General features: G+C 35.1%; 1 protein-coding gene across 5 annotated transcripts in view; it reads left to right on the forward strand.

Annotated features, from left to right (window-relative positions):
• The window catches only part of CDH12 (cadherin 12), a 996,732-nt gene that overhangs the window by 925,484 nt on the left and 50,749 nt on the right, over window positions 1-20,499 (forward strand). For all 5 annotated transcript variants that reach the window (XM_032337714.1, XM_032337713.1, XM_032337715.1 and 2 more), the window contains one exon: window positions 15,824-16,011. In XM_032337714.1, coding sequence (XP_032193605.1) covers window positions 15,824-16,011 — 188 coding nt within the window. The remainder of the gene's footprint in view (window positions 1-15,823; window positions 16,012-20,499) is intronic.

Genomic DNA, 20,499 nt, shown 5'->3' on the forward strand with positions numbered 1-20,499 from the left:
GAGCCCCGAAACAGGCTCTCTGCTCAGCGGGGAGCCTGCTTCCCCCTCTCTCTCTGCCTGTCTCTCTGCCTACTTGTGATCTCTCTTTCTCTCTTTCAAATAAATAAACAAATAAATCTTTTTAAAAATTCTCTGCATTAAACCTCTCTGTTTAAAAAATAAAATAAATATGCACATTTATGAAAATATAGATGACTACTTCCTACACCAGAATCTTAAGTGAGAATGGGAGCTCTGAATGTGTACGTGGGGCACTCCGTCTGCTTCACTAATCAAACTGAAAAGACATTCTCTCCAAGACTGTGAGTGTTTTTGTGTTTGTAAGATTTATAGAGCACAGAGATCCTAGGCTTTGGGAAAGGTACGGATGATGGAAAGCTCAGCTTTACCGTTAACTCACTGGGGCCCGAACAAGCTAAATAAACTCTCACTGTCTCGTGTTTTTACAACATCAAATTAAGATAATAAATAGGGGGACCGCAGATCCTGGTTTGCTTGAGACAGTTCCAGTTTTCACTTGTGGTCCCAAATTAATGACAAGTAGTGGTTTCTTTTACTCTCAAAAGAGGATCTGTTTGGCTAGTAAATTAATTAGACATCTTAACAGTAATATACAGCACTTCTGGGAGGATTAAGTAAAATAATACAATTGAAGTATCTAACAGTATTTTTTTTTTCTCCTCTCCTCTCTCCCGCCTTTTCTTTCCTCCCTCTTTTCAACCTTATCCCAATTTCTCCTTTGTATCTCTCTCTCTAACTAGATTATGTCTCAGGCTCCTTTTATATCATTTCTTTCTGTCTTTTGCTTCCCCTTTATCAGAATTTCCAATTAATGTACCATCAGACGTGGATTGAAGAGAGAAGTAGTTCAATAAATAACTCACATTTACATTTGTAGTTGAATTTACCACCAGAAAAAAAAAAAATCGTAGGACTACTGTATACCTTTTATACACACACAAAAAACTCAATTTAAAAATTTCTAACTCCATACAAATATTTAGGAAGTGAATATAAAATAATTCTATCACCAAAAATAGTATTATCTTTACCCATGGACATTTGCAATGACTATTTTGATTTTTTTAAATTTTTTCTAAAAATTTATTTATCTAAAAATTTATTTATCTATTTGACAGAGAGAGAGAACACAAGTAGGCCAAAGAGACAGGCAGAGAGAGAGGGGAAGTAGGCTCCCTGTTGAGCAGAGAGACTGTTTCGGGGCTCCATCCCAGGACCCTGAGATCATGACCTGAGCCAAAGGCAGAGGCTTAACCCACTGAGCCACACAGGCACCCCAACTATTTTGATTTAAATATGATATTCTGATTTCATTTTACTCTAGCTTGGATAAAACCCAGTTGTAGTATTAAACTAATATGTGAAGTCTCTAGTTACTTAATAAACAAATTATTAAAATTCTCTTTTATGGACAAGTAAAAAAGAAATTATTTTTCATGTGAAGCCTTAGTCTTATTCTATTAAAATATTAGGGAGACTAGAGATTGATTCTTATCTAGCCTGATATCCACTGACTTGTTCCGAAATGATTTTATAGTAAAGAAAGGTATTCATGACGTATATGCATTATAATGATAATTCTACCTTAAAACTCTTTATCCAGAGTAAATAGTATATACACTCTGATTATTAATATAATTTCCCCAGTTTTTTTAAAAAAAGCTTAAGTTTTTATTTTTACAGTCTATGAAAATTACTTTAATAGTCAAAATAACTGAAAAAACAGCCAACTTTTATATAATCATATATATAAGTACACACCTACACACATACACACCAACACACACACACATATTTGTTCTTGATTTTTAAGAGATAAGAATTGAATGAATTATATTTTCTTTTTTCAGCCATCAAGGCACTCTATAATACAAATACCTCAATGTATAAATAAAAAAACAATGAAACCCCAAATAAGAACATGATCACTAACTATTGACATGATTAGAATATGGTAAATAAACCTAAATGGAATTATTGGGAAAATATTTATGAAAAACATAGCATTTGAGAAGAAATGTAGCCTAGGAATTTAACAGATTGGAAGGAGAGGAATTTGAGACAGCGCAGCTCACATGCGAGCATGTACATGCGTGCGTATGTGTGTGCTTGTCCGTTGAGGGGCAAGAGCAGAGGTCAACGTGTTGGAAAAATGACTTCAATAACCTGGTGAAGACGGAAGTAGAGACTAGATATGGAGCAAACCCCGACAGTTATTTGGAAGAGAAAAGTAGAGGCAGAACTGAGAGAAGTTTCAGTAGCAGTAATGGAAAAGCCTTTGTGCCCTATTGGAGTCAGAAGATAAATAAGACAAAGAGCATGTGAAGACATGATTTAAGTAGGAAAACGGTTTCTCTGTTAATATGCTGAAATTGAGTGGGGATGAACAGAAAACGGTTGAAATATAGGGAGAATCAAAGTCAGAGTCAGAGAAACAGTTTTTTAAATTACTAGCCAACATATAGTACAACATTAGTTTTTGATGTAGTGTTCAATGATTCATTAGTTGCATTTAACACCCAGTGCTCATCACAACACGTGCCCTCCTTAATACCCATCATCCGGTCACCCCCTCTCTCCATCCCCCTCTGGGAAACAAACGGGGGGTTACAGAAGGGAGAGGAGTGAGAAACATTTTTTTTTTAAGATTTTATTTATTTATTTGACAGAGAGAGAGACACAAGTAGGCAGAGAGGCAGACAGAGACAGAGAGGGGGAAGCGGCTCCCTGATGAGCAGAGAGCCCGATGTGGGGCTTGATCCCAGGACCCTGAGATCATGACCTGAGCCAAAGGCAGAGGTTTAACCCACCGAGCCACCCAGGTGCCCTGAGAAACATTTTTTTTTTTTAATTTATATTTTTATTCTTTTATTTTTATGTACTTCTGTGTTAAAACTCTAACAATTGAATATGTACAGAAACAGATGCAAATGTAGTACAAAAATCACTCATATCCTTTTGTCTCAGATTATTCTAATGCTAACACCTTGCATAATGACAGTATTTTATAAAAACATGAGCTGAACAGAGGTCCACTGATATTAATGAAACCGCAGACTGTAGGCAGATTTCACAGCTTTTTGTCACTAATATCTTTCTTTCATTCTGGGATCCAGGTAAAATAATATAAAGATTTATTTATTAGTGAGAGAGCCCACGCACACAGAAGCAGACTCGCCACTCAGCAGGGATCCCAAGGCAGGGTTTAATCCCAGGACCCTGGGATCATGACTTGAGCCTAAGACAGATGCTTAAAGGACTGAGCTGCCCAGGTACTCCTCAGAGAAACATAGATGTAATTAATGAGGTCTGCAGTATGGATAAAATTAGTAAGACTCAAGAAAAAATATTTAAATATTGAATATAAGAAAATTAAGGAAGAGAATGAATAAAGATATAAGGAGAAACTTAAATACAACTACCTCACAGATTTCTGACTGTGGTGATCATTTTTAATCCTCAATATGAAACATCCTAAATTCAACATATATTTCACATGGGATAAATTTCTCTATTTCATGTTTGCCTTATTATTGGTCTTAGCATTTACTTAGGCAGGAAACTAAAATTCAGTATTTCTTTATGAGAGTTAAACAGAATATAAGCAATAACTATGGACATGATACATTTTATGCATAAGAAATCTAGTTTATTAACAGATATCAGACACAATAAATTATAGCATTCAATGCATAATATTTCATTGATTGCTAATTTTATTGAAGTGTATATGCAAAAAAGGCTGTATTTCTTTTTTTTTTTTTGCCTGTACAAAAAAGATTTAAAAATTTAATGTCTTCCCTCAAGCAGCTCTGTGTATAATGGAGAGATTAAGTTAATGGACAATTATACTACTTGAAATAAAATAAATGATAGACTTATGCACACAGTCACACAAAAATGTGTAAGACGGGCATCCAAATCATTACACAGTAGATCTGAGAGGATTTTTAAGGAAATAATATCTTGGGTGCAGAAGCAGAAGGGATTTTAATTCTAGAGCCACAATGCTCTTTTCTCTATGTCTTCATTAATTTTACTCTCTGAGCATTGAAAAAAGAAACTTTCCCCAAGTCTATCCAACCCCAATTGATACTTAATTGGGATTTGCATTTATCAGTGCAACTGAAATTGAGAATAATTTGGATTATTTGCATTTTAGAAGAGCTTAATTGTTGGGGGTGCCTGGGTGACTCAGTCAGTTACACATCTGCCTTCAGCCCAGGTCATGATCCCGGGGTTCTGGGGTGGAGCGAACCCTGCATCAGGGTCCTGGGATCCAGGCCTGCATCTGGCTCCCTGCTTGGTGGGGAGTCTTCTTCTTCCTCTGTCTCTACCTCTCCCCCCTCAACCACTTGCTCTGTCTCTCAACCTCTCTCTCAAATAAATAAAATATTTTAAAAAGAGCTATTTGTTAACCTGATATTGTCTCCATTTGAATGGCATTCAGGCAGTGAAAACAGGTGGGGTGAAATGGGCAGACTAAATGAGGGACTTCAGGTCGGAGGTGCCATTTCATTGGTTCGTCTCATTACCTACGAGTGGCTTGATGTATGCCCCGCAATTTCTTTATTTGTTGATGGTAGACTGGTGTCCTCAGAGCCAACTCTGAGTTGTACATCTCCCAGCTCTATTCAGTGATGTCACACTGGCTTGAAAACCAGCATGCTGGAAGTTCTTTCACCCCCAAAACAGAAACACTAAAAACCTGGGCTACGCTGATCTGGTTGTTAAACATTTACAGGAACATTACTGACTGGGAATTGAAATAATACTATCTCTCTCCTACTCTCAGTACCTGGAAATGGAAATCACTGTACAAAAAATTGCTATGATAATAGTGATGAAGAAGATGATGATGATGATGGTGATGTATCTGTTCTACTTCACGAGTAATTTCTATTTAAGTTCTTTGTTTCCTTCATATTGACACTCATAGATTTTCTAAGAGCTCATATATGTCCGTGAACCATCTTCTTAATGGTAGAAGAAATGGAGTTTCTGCCTGAAAGTGATAGAAATGATCCTGTCTGTCCATGCAGTGCAGCACAGAAAATGGAGTGCAAGTCAGAGAGGACAGTCAGTGTAGACATAGAAAAGCCAGTTAGCGGACAACTGTAGTGATACAAACTGGGTTGAGTTATTTAACCTGTGATGGTGGTACTAATTATAGTGGTGAAAAATGGCAGCTGGAGGGGTGGTGATATTTGCTGGAACTAGAGGGGTGGCAATATTATTTGCTGAGACAACTATTAGGGAAGCTCTTCTGGGATCATGACAAGTCTATGAATTCAGTTTTGACTATGTCAAGGCTGAGATACCTTGGAGATATCCCAGTGAGATTTTGCAGTAAGATAACATTTTTCCAAGGATGAAGGAAACACAAAATATGTGTGTAGACTAGAACTGAAATAGAAAGAATGTTTGGCATAAGATAGATGAAATAAACTAGATGAGAAAAGCCTAGATAAAGATAGCTTGAGACAAAGTTTCTTAATTGTGATTATAAAGTAGAACCGGAGGGAGTTTAATCAATTCTGTAGTTCAGTTCTGAACTCAAAACAATTAAATTGGAACCATGCAGGTGGCTCCTGGGCTTTATTTTTTTTTTTTCAAAAACTTTCCCTATAATGCCCTTAGGCAGTCAAATTTGAGGATTATTTATCTACATCCTCTTTAAAATACCAACAAAGAATGCTAAGGAGAGCAAGCTGTGTAGTGGGAGAAAACTAGAACTAGGGTAGAGTGCCACAGATGTCAAGGAGCAATGTGTTTAAGGAAAAGATGGAAAAAGTAAGAGTGTTGAATGCTACTGAGAAGGTATCACCAAATTTAGTAACATGGATGTCAAGGAGATCTCAGGGATCTGAGATCAATAGAGTGGTGAGTTCAGAAACTATTTAAAGCTGCTTATGAAGTGATTGTTAGATTGGAATGGGTAACAGTGACTGTCTTTAAGAAGTTTTGTTGGATGTCTTCTTTGCAGAAATGTCTGTTCATGTCCTCTGCCCATTTCTTGATTGGATTATTTGTTCTTTGGGTGTTGAGTTTGCTAAGTTCTTTATAGATTCTGGACACTAGTCCTTTATCTGATATGTCATTTGCAAATATCTTCTCCCATTCTGTCAGTTGTCTTTTGATTTTGTTAACTGTTTCCTTTGCTGTGCAAAAGCTTTTGATCTTGATGAAATCCCAATAGTTCATTTTTGCCCTTGCTTCCCTTGCCTTTTGCGTTGTTCCTAGGAAGGACATGGGGACTTAGAGTGGAGAAGGGAGTTGGGGGAAATTGGAAGGGGAGGTGAACCATGAGAGACTATGGACTCTGAAAAACAATCGGAGGGTTTTGAAGGGACGGGGGGTGGGAGGTTGGGGTACCAGGTGGTGGGTATTATAGAGGGCACGGATTACATGGAGCACGGGGTGTGGTGCAAAAATAATAAATACTGTTATGCTGGAAATAAATAAAAAAAAAAAAGAAAAAAAAAAAAAGAAGTTTTGTTGGAAAAGGAAAAGTAAAGGGGTTAGCTGGATTTTGGAAAAAGGGAAAAATTTTATAATATGATAAAATGTGAGCTTTTTGTATCTTCTTGAGAATATCTGAATTGAGAAGAAAGTATTGTAAGCAGAGAAGATAGATTATTTATTATATAGTACAGTATTTACAAATTATTGGATAATAAAAGAAAACAGGAGAAGGACACCTCAGGATACCTTGAAACTGGAGAAAAGGGAGGAAGATGTTTTATAGGTATGAGGTTAATATTGAAGTTTTCACTGGAATCTAAGATACAAATGGATACTGCCAAGTATGGTGCCAGAACAAAATTCAGAATTTACAATAGAAATGTCTGGATACATTTAAGATTCTTGAAGCCCTCAATCACAGCAAGGCTATTTTTACCTTTATATTTTTTGTAAGGTTGGGGAATGAGGAGGGGGAATTTTGCACAAAGGATTTCGTGGAGAAACCCATCTAAAATATTTGAGAGTGGGACTACACTTTCCTTTCTATACCTCTCAAGTCTTGTGAGAGGAGTCTTCCTTCACCAAGGATCAAAGATAAATACAGTATATGTTGCCATATTTTTTCAGAAAATGAGAGAAATCTGTGGTCCCAGGGTTGCCTTATGCTTAAGAAAGTGAAAGTGTCCTCAGAAAGAGCAGGGACAGAGGAAAAAGATTTTGTTTGGAAAAGTAGTTATATGACAACAAAAGGAGGGGTTAGAAATGTGTAAGCAGAATGACCAGTCCAGGTCATTTTAAATGATGCCAAAGGGATTTTCCTTGAAGTGAGAATCAGCGTGTGGAATGGATTGTTGGGAGATCCAGAGCCTAAGGGGAGTGTTATATCAAAGCAGAGGTAATGCCTTTGTCATGGTTATGTAGTAGGAGAAGCTCCCAAGGGACTCCCCAAAAGACCACTGGAGCCAGTGGGATTAGTCCAGGAGAAGAAAAAAATCTATCCATTCAAGTGAGAACAACCCAACAACCTAGCTTTGCTTCCCACTATGATGAGGTGACAACACTTCTGACAAGTGGATGATGAGACAGACAGAAGCCCTCCACACCATTCATATCCTAAATTAAAGTCCCATCAGCTACTGGCCCAGAATGCTTTGGAGGCAGGGAGGCAGACAGAAGTCTTAATTTCCTATAATGTAGCATATAATAATGTTTAATGTATATAATTTTGTATAATACAGAATTTTTATGTATAAGATATAATTTTACATAATGTAATATGTAACAATATGAAATATTGGGAATATCTAATTTCCAAGTCCAGTGTTTCAGAATTAAAGTGAATATAGGACTGTCTATTATTTAAAGGTGAACAGAAACGATGGTTCGCCATAGTCTTCATCCGAGAAAAGACAAAGTTTACCTAACTCACTGAGGAAAGTCTGAAGGAGCAGTGGAAGACAAAGAAAAGAAACATGTTTTATTATATTTTGCATGTTTTGTTTTTTTCTTCAATTTAACAATAATACAGATATGGGAGTGTTTGAAAGTAGAGGAGCTGAGCTCTCTCTTATGTGATATGAGTTTATTTTTTTTTTCTGTGACATATGAGACAAAGTTATCAACTGAGATGGTCTATCAACTTACGGTGGTTCAACTTATTTTACAGTGGTAAGAGTAATGCGTATTTAGTAGAAACTGTACCTTGAATTTTGAAATTTATTCTTTTCCCAGGCAAGCTATATGTGGTATGATATTCTCTCGTGAAGCTGAGTAAAGGCAGTGAGCCACAGCTCCCAGTCAGCCTTGCCATCATGAGGATAAGTAACTGATACACTTTCCACCGTTCAGTTTTTCACCTTCAAAACAGTGTTCAGTGAATTACATGAGAGGGTCAACACTTCATTATGAAATAGGTGTTCTATTCGATGATGTGGCCCAAATGTAGTCTAATATAAGTGTTCTGAGCATGTCTGAGGTAGGCAAGACTAAACTACAATGTTTAGTAGGTTAGGCTTATTATATGCATTTTCAAGTTACAATATTTTCAACTTAATGATGGGTTTATTGAGACATAACCTCATTGTAAGGTGAGGAAGATCTGTAGTAAAAAGGTAAAGCAGAGATTGGTGGAAAATAGATTAGTTTAAAACAGAGGTCATAGCAAATAATAATAAGTTACCTTTGCAAATCTGTATCCAATTTACAGCCAATCTTGCAAGTGCGTTTGAGATTAGTAATCAAAATTTATAGAGGTATCCAGCTGCTTCTCTTTGGTTTTTCTCAGTCAGTTGCACTTCTTGAGAAAAAGAGTAATTATCATTATCAGGGGTTGAGTTTTACCAGCCAGCAGTGATAACATGAGTAAGATATCTAGGCCATAGGTTAATATGATATTGAAATGAGAAAAAAAAAAAAAAAAAGCAATGTTAAAATGATAATGAATGACTGGATGTGAAGAGATTAATATAGTGGTATTAAGTAATGTTAAAGTTATTTGTGTTTCATATTAAAATTGATGTCTACTATCTCTCTATACAAATGCATATTTATGTTACATAATTTATTTAACATAAATTTATTTTAACATAAATTTATAAATTCATAAATTTATGTTATATAAATTGAACAAACAAAATAGTAAGGTAGAAGATTATGATAATTTTTGGCTTTCTCATGTAGTTTCTACTATTTGGAATGTTTTCTACCAGCTGACCTCACACACCCAAACATCATCTAGTTAACTCAACTCCGATTCTTAGCTTAAGTATCATAGAAAGTGCATAGAATTAGGTTAACTTTCCTCATGTGACTTGGTGATTCTATTTCATTGGTGTTATTGTTTAATTAATACCTACCTCCTTCACTAGGTAATAAATGACATTGGAATAAATATAGTTTGTTTTGTATTTTGTTTTTTCTTTATCATTCCATAGAGCAAACTACTAAAAATTGCAGTGAATCACATATCAATAATCTGAGTTATTGGAAGGCTTACCAACGAATCTACTACCCAAAGGGAATTTAAAAAGGATAGTTCAAATTTAGTATCTAGCCCTAAATTTTTGTGTTGTGTATGGCTGCTCAAAACTAGACAGTTTAGAGGAATCAATTTCTCATATCTCTAAGCAAGAAAAAAAAAATACTGCTATTATTATATAGAAAATATAAAATTTTATAGAATTTATAAATCCATCAATATATTGGATATTGTGTATATGGCTCTCATTTTCATGGATATGGTTAAGTAAAGTCTAGGGCAGGCAATTGTAACCTTTATAAAAAGATGCATTAATTTGGCTAATACAGTAAAGCTCTTGCTTCCAAATACTAGACACTTCTAGAAATTTGTTCATCCAAAACCCATCCTAAGAATGAGCAGGACTGGATGTCTCTGTCATTACCAAGAGATTCCATTCACTGTGTGCTTAGTATGCTTGACTAAAATCTAGTTTGAATCCAACTTTGTTACCAGGATGGTTTTTCCTTGTGCACTATATTTCTATTACTTTAATTTGGACATATTGAAAATAGTCACAGCTTCAGGCTTTTGAGGAAACAGAGGGCATTTAAAATGTTCTTCAATCACCAAGATATTTTTATTCTTGAATCCTTCAATTTTCAAGATATGGGAAAAATGTTTCAGCTAGAATGAAAATGGCTTTTCAGACCTTCTTTAACACCTCCCTTCCTTTTATTTCCATACCTCTGTAGGCAGTTTCCTGTTGATTACTGCCAGTCCTACAGGAAAATAGTATAATACAGATATGGAGATTATCTATAGAATTGCTATTTGAAAAGTAACTGTATAATAGATACCACTTAGGAATTTCATAAATTATTATGTAAGTGACATCATCATCATTCCAATTTTACAGATCAAGAAAAAAAATTAAATATTTTGCCTCAGCTCACAGAGCTAGTAAGAGGCTATAACAGGTTAATAATATATATAAAGCTCCTTTTTATTCATACAGAAATGTTGTTTGCTTCCATTTCCTTTTTTATTTTCTTTAGACAAGGTGAAATCATTTTGTGCGCTATTATTTGTTTAAGAAACTGAAGCAATAAAATATTGATAAAGAAATATTTCATTGTTTTGTGATTAGATGGTAAATCACAAACACATACCTGTGGGATCACTATTTGAACAATTAAATGAATTGAGTCACTGAATCAAAAGTTTAATGTTAATATACTTTATTTTCTGAAGTTTAAACATAAATGTAACACTTCGAAGAATTATCTGTTTATGTGCTCTCAGATAATATGTTTTCATGTTCCTAAAAATGTTTATTGTTCTTAATCAACTTAAAATAATTTCCACTTAAACTTTCCAATATTTTTGTTTTTCTACTATTTTAAAATATACATATATATACAAATATATATACAATTATATATATTGTATTTGTATATGAATATACAAATTCATTACTTTTCATATATAGTATAGTAAGTTCTCTGTGAAATTGAACGTTGACTTCTTATATATTGTTTTGACTATCTTCAGTTATTATAATAAACATAGAGTATATTTCAAAAGATAATTTGTAATGGATCATTCCATTTTCTTTTCACTTGCTATTCTTATTACTGAATGTTGTTATGGTATTATATAATTCATTCACTTAATATACTTTTGGGGTCCTTTAACTTTTATTTCTGAGGAGATTTTAACATATTAATTCATGTTTTGTTAAGTAAATATATCTCTTTTTCATAAATTATTATGTAAGTGACATAATTACATTATTATGTAAGTGACATTTTGGTATTTTCTTCAGTACTTGGAAATTTTTTAAAGAAAAAAGGGAAGGAGAACATTGTATATCCTTTTTTTTAGGTATCAGTGAATGCCACCAGCCACACACACAAAGCCAGTGTGTGTCTTAATAACCAAAGAATAATCAAAGTATATTTTTCTAAACAACATACTTCCTGAGGGGAGATCCATTTAGGCAATAACTGAGTAATAGATAGTTTTATCTCTGGAATTAATAGGGAGCCTTATCTGTAAGAAGTTTTAGAATTTGATCTCTATAATTCCATCTGAATTCACTGCATGTCATTTTCTCCTTTTCCATGGGAACATTTTTTTTTCTTTTAAACACAGCAAGTATATTTAATGAGCATGTAAGTATATATTCTTATTGACTCTGAACAATTTCTTGTCACCTGTTTTATGTCTTAATCTGCGTTGTACAGGTAGTGCCATTAAGATGTTTCATATGCGTCAAAGTAGGACACGCAGAAGATGATCTGACTGTAATTACATAGTACATCAGAAGCAATCCAACTTTGGCACAGCTGAAGATTACTTCAGTTTTGAATTAATCTGAATGACCCCAGCTTTATTGCTGTCGAGTTTCTAGAAATGATAAAATGTCAAGTCACTGGAAATAAACCGACAGAACCTAAAAAAATGACATGACTAATGCATCGTTTCTCTGACTTGTTCCAGAGTCTCTAAACTTTATTACTAACTACCATATTTTCTTTAGAAATGCTTGTCTTAATGAATGTGTCTTTCACCTCTCTAATCTGCGTCGGCGATATAAAGAACAGAAAATTCAGTGCTCTGTATATTTGTGTTTTATGTACACTAAAATCTCAATCCACAAAGAAGATGTAAGTGGTGAATCACTGTTTCCCTTCTACTGTATCTTAATTTTGGTAGGGCACGTTAGTGGAGGCTTGTGAGTCAGTCATTTTGAAGAATGCTACTATTTCCATTTATCCCAAGTTTTCCAATGCCATTAGATAATTATAAAATTGATGGGCATACTCTATGTTGACCACTTTTTCGGAAACTGTTATTTAACTCATATTGACATAGCACTACAAGGAATTGCTATCTTCACATTTATTGTTATTGGCTTCATAAAATGTTGTTTTATAAAACACAAAACTCGTATTTCAGCATATCGTCCTGAAAAGGGGAACTCTCGTTTATAGTCTGCATTATCTGGTGTCCTTCAGATTACCTTTCAGACTTAAAACTTCTCACATTGGAGGGTCTCAATTCTGGCTCATCTTTTTTTTTTTTTTTTTTTTCACTTTCACTGACTGTAATCTCTTAAGGATGCTGCCAGACTACATTATTTCCCCTGATTTTTAATTCTTCTAATTTGGCTTTTTAAAAAATTTATTTATTTATTTGACAGAGAGAGATCCCAAGTAGGCAGAGAAAGAGGGGGAAGCAGGCTTCCCACTGAGCACAGAGCCGGATGCAGGGCTCGATCCCAGGACCCTGAGATCATGACCTGAGCCAAAGGCAGAGGCTTACCCCACTGAGCCACCCAGGTGCCCCTTTTAATTTGGCTTTTAATTGTTCAAATGAAAAGCTAACTTGCAAAGTGAATAACTAATCTGAATCTGCTCCAATAAGCAGAAATATTACATGTCATTTCCGCTGGATGGCCGTGATTTCCAGAGATGCCATCCAATGCTCTCCTACCTCAGTCCACACCACCATCACCACCTTGCACTGCGGGGAATATCTGAAATTTGAAATCCACTACACATGGCAGCTGCCCCTCTCTCTCAAATCTCTGTCTGCCAGCTCTGTCTTTGATAATTTTTTCATCTTAAGTTTCCTAATTCAATATCCTGTTAGAGAAAGATGTACAGTACATTATTCAACATAGCTCCCTATTACTCTATTTTATCAGGAAAAAAATTGAAGGTCTTTCTTAATACTTATTGATGTCCTATGACATTGGAATATGACTAATTCTAGTACAGATTTAAGGCTTTTGGTATTTCTTCAGGTTCTTTATCACAATCACAGGACAAGAGGAAAAGATTGTGAACATGTTTCTGACGAATTATATTTCTGCTTAATAGGCATTAAGAAGGGAAGAAAAAAAGGAAAGGAAAAATAACATATGTTTGTGAAGTTTAGTACAGCCTTAAATAACTGCTGTGTAATTTCTCGTCATGTTACACAAGAATTCAGGCATCACTGGGCCACCTGGGTGGCTCCGTTGGTTAAAGTCTGTCTTCAGCTCAGGTCTCAATCCGGGGTCCTGGGATCCAACCAGGCATCGGGCTCCCTGCTCAAGGGGGAGCCTGCTTCTCCCACTCCCTCTGCTACTCTTCCTGCTTGTGCTTTCTCTCTCTCTCTGGCTCTCTGTCAAATAAATAATAAAATATTTTTTTTAAAAAGAATTCAGGTTCCATCATATTTGCTAGTATTCAGAAGTTCTTCAATCAGATCAGGATTTAATATGGCTTTTGTGAAACATGCTCTCTAGAAAGTAGGCGTAAAAGTCACTTTAGGTTCTGTTTATGTAGTCATGGCTATTTGAACTCAAATTCCCCTTGGATATCTCTTTACGTTTCTTGTAGACTATGTGTACACAATGTAACCTATGATTTTAGTCTTCCTCTTTGCTCTGGTTGCCTCAAGTCCAAACTCTACTGTAAATCCTGCGAACTTTGAGCATCTCTCTATGACAGCCACTGTGTGAAGTGTTTAGGGAACAAAATCTAATGAAACATCATCCTAACCTATGAAAAGTTGCTAGCTTGATCAGTTAATATGACATCTTTAACTAAAATTCCTTTGTAATATTTATGTAACACTTTATTATTACCACTTAGATTATTATTATTTGCCTGTGTTCTGGTTTGTTTATTTATTTATATAACTTTTAAATTTGTTCTTTTAGAAAGGTTTGACATATTTCCCTTTGAAGGCAGGCATACTGTTAATTACCAGATTAATTGAACAACTATTTTTGGACCACTGTAAAAATGTACTTTCTCTTTTACATGGAATCAAAAAAATTTAGGTAAATATTTAACTCTTTTCAGATTATGTAGATGTTTCAATGAGGTAATGTCCACTGAATGTAAAAAAGTCTGATTTTAACATTACAGGAGCAAGTGGTAGATATCTTTTTTTATGGGGGGGACATGAGCTGTATATGACAAGTTTTAACTGCTACCAGGGCTAATGAAATGACCACATTTTGAAACCGTGAAAGAACTACAAGACTTATAAAATAATTAGGAATAAAAAGGAAAGTATTTGGCAAGATCGCTATAAAGTGTGATTGATTATTTTTCCTCATATTTCTTGAAGCCAATAGCTGAAATATTGAAAGGTAGTTTGATGAATGAACTTTGCCATTCAAGAAACACATTAAAGACCTCCCTAATTTAATTTCTATTGATGTAACTAGAAGTTCTAAGCAAATTAATTACCCTGGCCACTTTAACCATGGGAAAGGACAACCCAAAATACATTAATAGAAATTAAAATGGGAAAACAGACATCAAAATTTAAATTTTGTATTTTTGAGATTAGTTTTGCATTTACATTTTTACTTCCTCCCATACTCTTCCTTTCCTTATTTTTATTTAAACAAACAGCCATTTAATCCTTTAATAGATATTTTGATGACAGGTCAGTAAAATAGCTTATATCTTTTTCTTCATGTTATGCCATATGAAATTTCTAAAACTCTTTTAAGTGATGTATATATTTTTATTTTTAAGAGGTATTACAAATTTTTCATGATTCTAGTATATTTTATATAGATAGGAATTTTTCCGAGTTTTTCTGGCTCAGTATCAAATTCATAGTAATATATGTGCTCCACCTGGTGGTGAAAAATGAAAAAAATTAAAAATGAAAATTAAAAAAAATCAGGGGCAAATAGAACTTTATATCCTGAGTTTAGGTTTTAGACCTTTTCAGGATACCCAGCAAAAATCTACACAACACTAAACGTTAAGTTGAATATTAGTCAATACTTAAATTCATTATGAATTAAAATTTTGGTTTACCAAACACATAATCCTTTCACAGGCTGTTTTCGGCTTAATGATTTATACTTACTGGGTAAATGCTATGTGTGTATGGAATATATTATAAGAAAATATATAATATCTCTCTATATTAGGAAATATAATCTTAACTTTCTAGAAATATCTATCAATCATTTATCTCTCTTAATTTTATCTCTGTTTTATATCCTGGATTCTGTGGTATTGGTACCAATTAATTACATGGATTTTTCTGCCCTTCCATTTGATAGTAGGTTCACTTTGAGGCTGTTAGTATGTAAAATACTTCTTCACAATAATATAAATTTCACACACTTTACTATTTATAATTCCCCATTAAAATTCTAGAGCAGGACCTACTGAAGTGAAAAGTGAAGTATTACTCCTAATCGTAATTCTTGACAGCAAACTCGCTTTCGATTTTGCACTATTATGTTCTAAACTTGATTTACTTTTTATATAGTAGATTTTTCTATCCTAGTAATCTTTCTATAGACGTTACTAACTCCACTGTCAACATGAATTATACATTTCTTGCCAGGTATCTTCCATCTGAAAGTTCCAGAGTCTTCTCCTATTGGCTCGGCCATTGGAAGAATAAGAGCTGTGGATCCTGATTTTGGACAAAATGCAGAAATCGAATACAATATCGTTCCAGGAGATGGGGGAAATTTGTTTGACATCGTCACAGATGAGGATACGCAAGAAGGAGTCATCAAATTGAAAAAGGTAATGGACAAGTTTTTGGACAGTTGAGTACCCACTGTTAATGAAAGAACAAAATGACTAAAAGTTGTAAATGACAGAAATTTTTTCTCCAGTTAGTAGTATTTTTAAATTAAAAAAGACCAGGTGACTTAAGCATTCACTTCTTCAGGCATTTGTATTCTGCCATTCAACAGATATATATTTTTGTTGTTGTTGAAACAAGCCTATTAATATGATTAAATTGTTTAAAAGTGCTTTTCAGGGCTCCTGGGTGGTCAGTTGGTTAAGTGACTGCCTTCAGCTCAGGTCATGATCCTGGAGTCCCGGGATCGAGTCCCGGGATCGGGCTTCCTGCTTGGCAGAGAGTCTGCTTCTCCCTCGGACCCTCCCTCTTCTCATGCGCTCTCTCTCATTCTCTCTCAAGTAAATAAAAAAATCTTAAAAAAAAAAATAAAAATGCTTTTCAGAATTTAATTGTAATTTAATTTTTTATTGTTACAAACTTAAACAAAAAGATTAATTTAAAAATAAGACCTAGAAGTAAACTCTAACCCTACCAAGCTTGCTCTTGCCCCTTTCATGACTTTTCTGAGAATATAAATACCTAATTCACACGTTGTTGGTGAGAGTTTCTATCCTAGTGGAAGAATCCCTATGTCAGTAACCTGTACTCCTGAGGAACGGAGGAAGTGAGCAAGGGTAATGCTGGCCTTGAGGGGGTTTTAAGGAGGTAAGTGGAAAGAAGGACTCATAAGGGGGGGGTGGGGAGGAGGGAAGGATAAAGAAGAGAAAGAGGGAAAGAGATGGAGAGTGAAAGAGAGGGAGAAAAGGAGGGAGGAACAGGCAGACTGGGGGGAAAGACCATTTAGTAATATTAAACAGAGTGCTACAAAAGGGAATTGCAGAAGGGGAGAACACAATTAGAAATATTAGTGGGGGGCACCTGGGTGGCTCAGTGGTTTGAGCCTCTGCCTTCAGCTCAGGTCATGATCACAGGGTCCTGGGATCGAGCCCCGCGTCGGGCTCTCTGCTCGGCTGGGAGCCTGCTTCCTCCTCTCTCTGCCTGCCTCGCTGCCTACTTGTGATCTCTCTCTGTCAAATAAATAAATAAAATATTAAAAAAAAAGAAATATTAGTGGGGTTAGTCTGTCTTTTGTTGGGTTGGCATGAAGAAGGGATATGCAGATGTGAGAAATAGAAAAATCACAGGTATGAGTGGGATGTGTAGATTGTTTCCCATAACAGTGAAGCAAATTATAGGAATTTTCAATAATGGACTGCAGACAAACTAGTGAAACTCCTTTAATTTAGTAGTGATTTCCCCTCTCCTGCAAAGTATGTTCCATTTCCCCCAAACTGCCATATATTATATACATTTAATAATTGTAATTATTTTAGCTTACAAGAAATATTTTTGCAGCTATTCCCATTAATTAGGGTTCTGTTTCCATATTTGCTCAGGAACTCTGAATTTCAACAGAGAAATAATACATATGGCAATAAAAAGAATACTGAAAAGAAACACAATTTCCATACAGATTATTTATCACTTTTTATTTTCACTGTTGCACATAAATTGTATCTTTTCTAGAAATTACTTTAGCCACATGATCTCACTCAGCAAAATTATACATTTATGTTGCATTTTCAAAGTACGGTTTAAAAAGTATGTGTCAAATTCTTATTAACTTTACTTCTTTATTGTTTGTTCTTATTTTGCCTGTTTCTCTCTTTCCTATTCAGTAACAAGCCAATAAGAGTCTTATCACTTTTTTTTTTTTAAATAAGTACATATTTATTTATTTATTTAAAAAGATTTTCTTTATTTATTTGACAGAGAGACACACAGCGAGAGAGGGAACACAAGCAGGGGGAGTGGGAGAGGGAGAAGCAGGCTTCCCGCTGAGCAGGGAGCCCAATGCTGGGCTCCATCCCGGGACCCTGGGATTAGGACCCAAGCCAAAGGCAGATGTTTAATGCCTGAGTCACCCAGGTGCCCTAAAAACTAACTACATTTAAATGACTTAAAAATGTTAATTTAAATGGAGCAAATATGTATTATCTGAATAATAAGAAAAATAACAGAAAATATTTTACATCAACAATTCATTAAATGTAATTATGAGATTAAGTAAATTTACAAAGTATAATGAGGTACAGAATAGTCAATAGTTAATATATTTTTTAAAATATATTTAAAAAAATTGTGTAAGTATGTATATTTATTGTTGTTATAGCTATATTTTATATTTTACATGTTTTATATTTATATTTTTATTTACACACATTTACCATCCCTTCCAATAAATGATTGGTGTCTAAGTCTCACTCTAGGAGAATGAGTAGCACTATTATTATTTTTTTAAATATTTCATTTATTTATTTGTCAGGCAGAAGGAGAGAGAGAGAGAGCACACAAGCAGGCAGAGAGGCAGGCAGAGGCAGAGAGAGAAGCAGGCTCCCTGCTGAGCAAGGAGCCCATGCGGGACTCAATCCCAGGACTCTGGGATCATGACCTGAGCTGAAGGCAGCAGCTTAACCCACTGAGCCACCCAGGCGTCCCACTATTATTTACTTTCAAACACAATTGAAAAGGGAGTGCTGTGCTAACTATAGTCTTTATATCAAAATGGGTTAATCATTGAAAGTAATGATTTTTAAAACAGAAAATTATGATTTAGTAATGATTTTTGTAACTATTCACTTATTATACATTTTCATTAGAGCTGTAAGAATAGACCTCTTCTCTTTTTAGCTAATGGTATATTCATTTAAAAAGTCATACCATTTATTTTGTTACATTTATTTTTTTTAATTTTCGGAGAATTTTCTTTCTTCACTAGATTAAAATTGAGATTTGTAAAATTATGACATAACGTTATTAAAATTGACTTACATAATATAGAAAAGCCATCTGAAAAGTCTGTCTCCAAGTATACCAAATACATTTCTCTTCCTGCAGTGGATGAATAATTGTCCATTTTGCTGGTCTAAAATTTCTCATCTAAATAAAGTTCAGTGTCCATAACTAACATTCATTCCTTCGTTCAACAGGTATTGATGGGGAAGCCACTAAGTCCATGACCCCACTCTGGCTTCTGGGGATAGAGCAGTAAACAAAACAGACCCTTACCTTCTCTCTACTCAAGCAGCTTCCACTTAGCTGGGGGAAGACATTCCAAAAGCACTGTCTTCAGGGATGGGTCAAGCTTGAGAAATGGAAAGCAGGGTATGGGGTTGCAAATAGTAAGGAAAGTGGTGGCTCTTATAATGGGTGGTCAAAAAAAGGTTGACAGGGTGAGATTTCAGCAAAGACTTGAAGGAAGCAAGAAATGACTTGTGTAGTAGTTCTGAGTGAGACATCTTCCACAAAGATCCGACAGCCACTGCAAGGAGGCCAGAGGGCTGAGTGCAGCCAGTGAAAGGGGCCCCAGTTGCCCTTGTCAGAGATAAGGTCAAAGATGCAGAGGAAGGGCCCATGGTGGCCAGCCTTGTAGGCCCCCCAGGACTTGAATTAGATCATGGTAGGGGAAGCCTGGGGGGACTTTAGATCTACATTACCTTTACTGTCGTGAAGCTGAGATAATGTGGTGTTCTCAAGAGAATAATGACTAGCGAGTTAGGATAGAAATAGACCAGTTAAGGGGCACCTAAATGGCTCAGTTGCTTAAGCCTCTGCCTTTGATTCAGGTCATGTTCTCAAAGTCCTGAGATTGAGCCCCACATCAGGCTCCTTACTCAGTGGAGAGCCTGCTTCTCCCTCTCTCTTCTCCTCTCCCCACTGCTTGTGCCTGCTCTCTGCCTGTCAAATAAATAAATAAAATCTTTAAAAGAAAGAAAGAATTATAGACCAGTTAAAAGACGATAGAAATAATCCCAGAAACTGTTGATGGAGATAGGGACCATGCCTTTGAGGTAATCAAGGTTGTGAGAAATGGTGAGATTCTGGCTCGATCGTAAAGGAACAGCCAAAACATATTTTCATAAATATTCTGATCATCTGGCAAATTACCCAAGCATTTGAATAGATGTATTCTTAGTGTTGTAATTTGTTTTAATCTCTCAGTGAGGAACCACCAGAAGCAATCCCTCTCTGTTAACCTACAGTTCTGCTGGGAAAGAAAATTGCAACTAGCAGAGTACATCTATTAAATCTTAGAAAAAAAAAAAAAGGGAAAATACCCAAAGAGAACACTTCTATCACAAAATTTTAAAATTAGCTGTACCTGTCTACCTACTTGCCTACTACCTATATGCTGTATATATTATATTTTGTGTATGTGTACAAGTGTATATGTGTAGATATATGACCTGATTGAACATGGTGGTATGATTTCATAAAAATAAAATAAATAGAAAAAGTATGTTGCATAAAGCCCATGAAAAACTCAGAATTAATTTAAACAATTGCAATTCTTTAGAGTATTTTCCTCCCTCTGTGGGGGTTGGTGTGAAGACTGTATTATAGAATATTTGTGCATATATTCTATAAGTTCTCAGGAAAGTTTA

Source organism: Mustela erminea, chromosome 3 (assembly GCF_009829155.1).
Source record: "Mustela erminea isolate mMusErm1 chromosome 3, mMusErm1.Pri, whole genome shotgun sequence".
NCBI classification, from domain to species: Eukaryota; Metazoa; Chordata; class Mammalia; order Carnivora; family Mustelidae; genus Mustela; species Mustela erminea.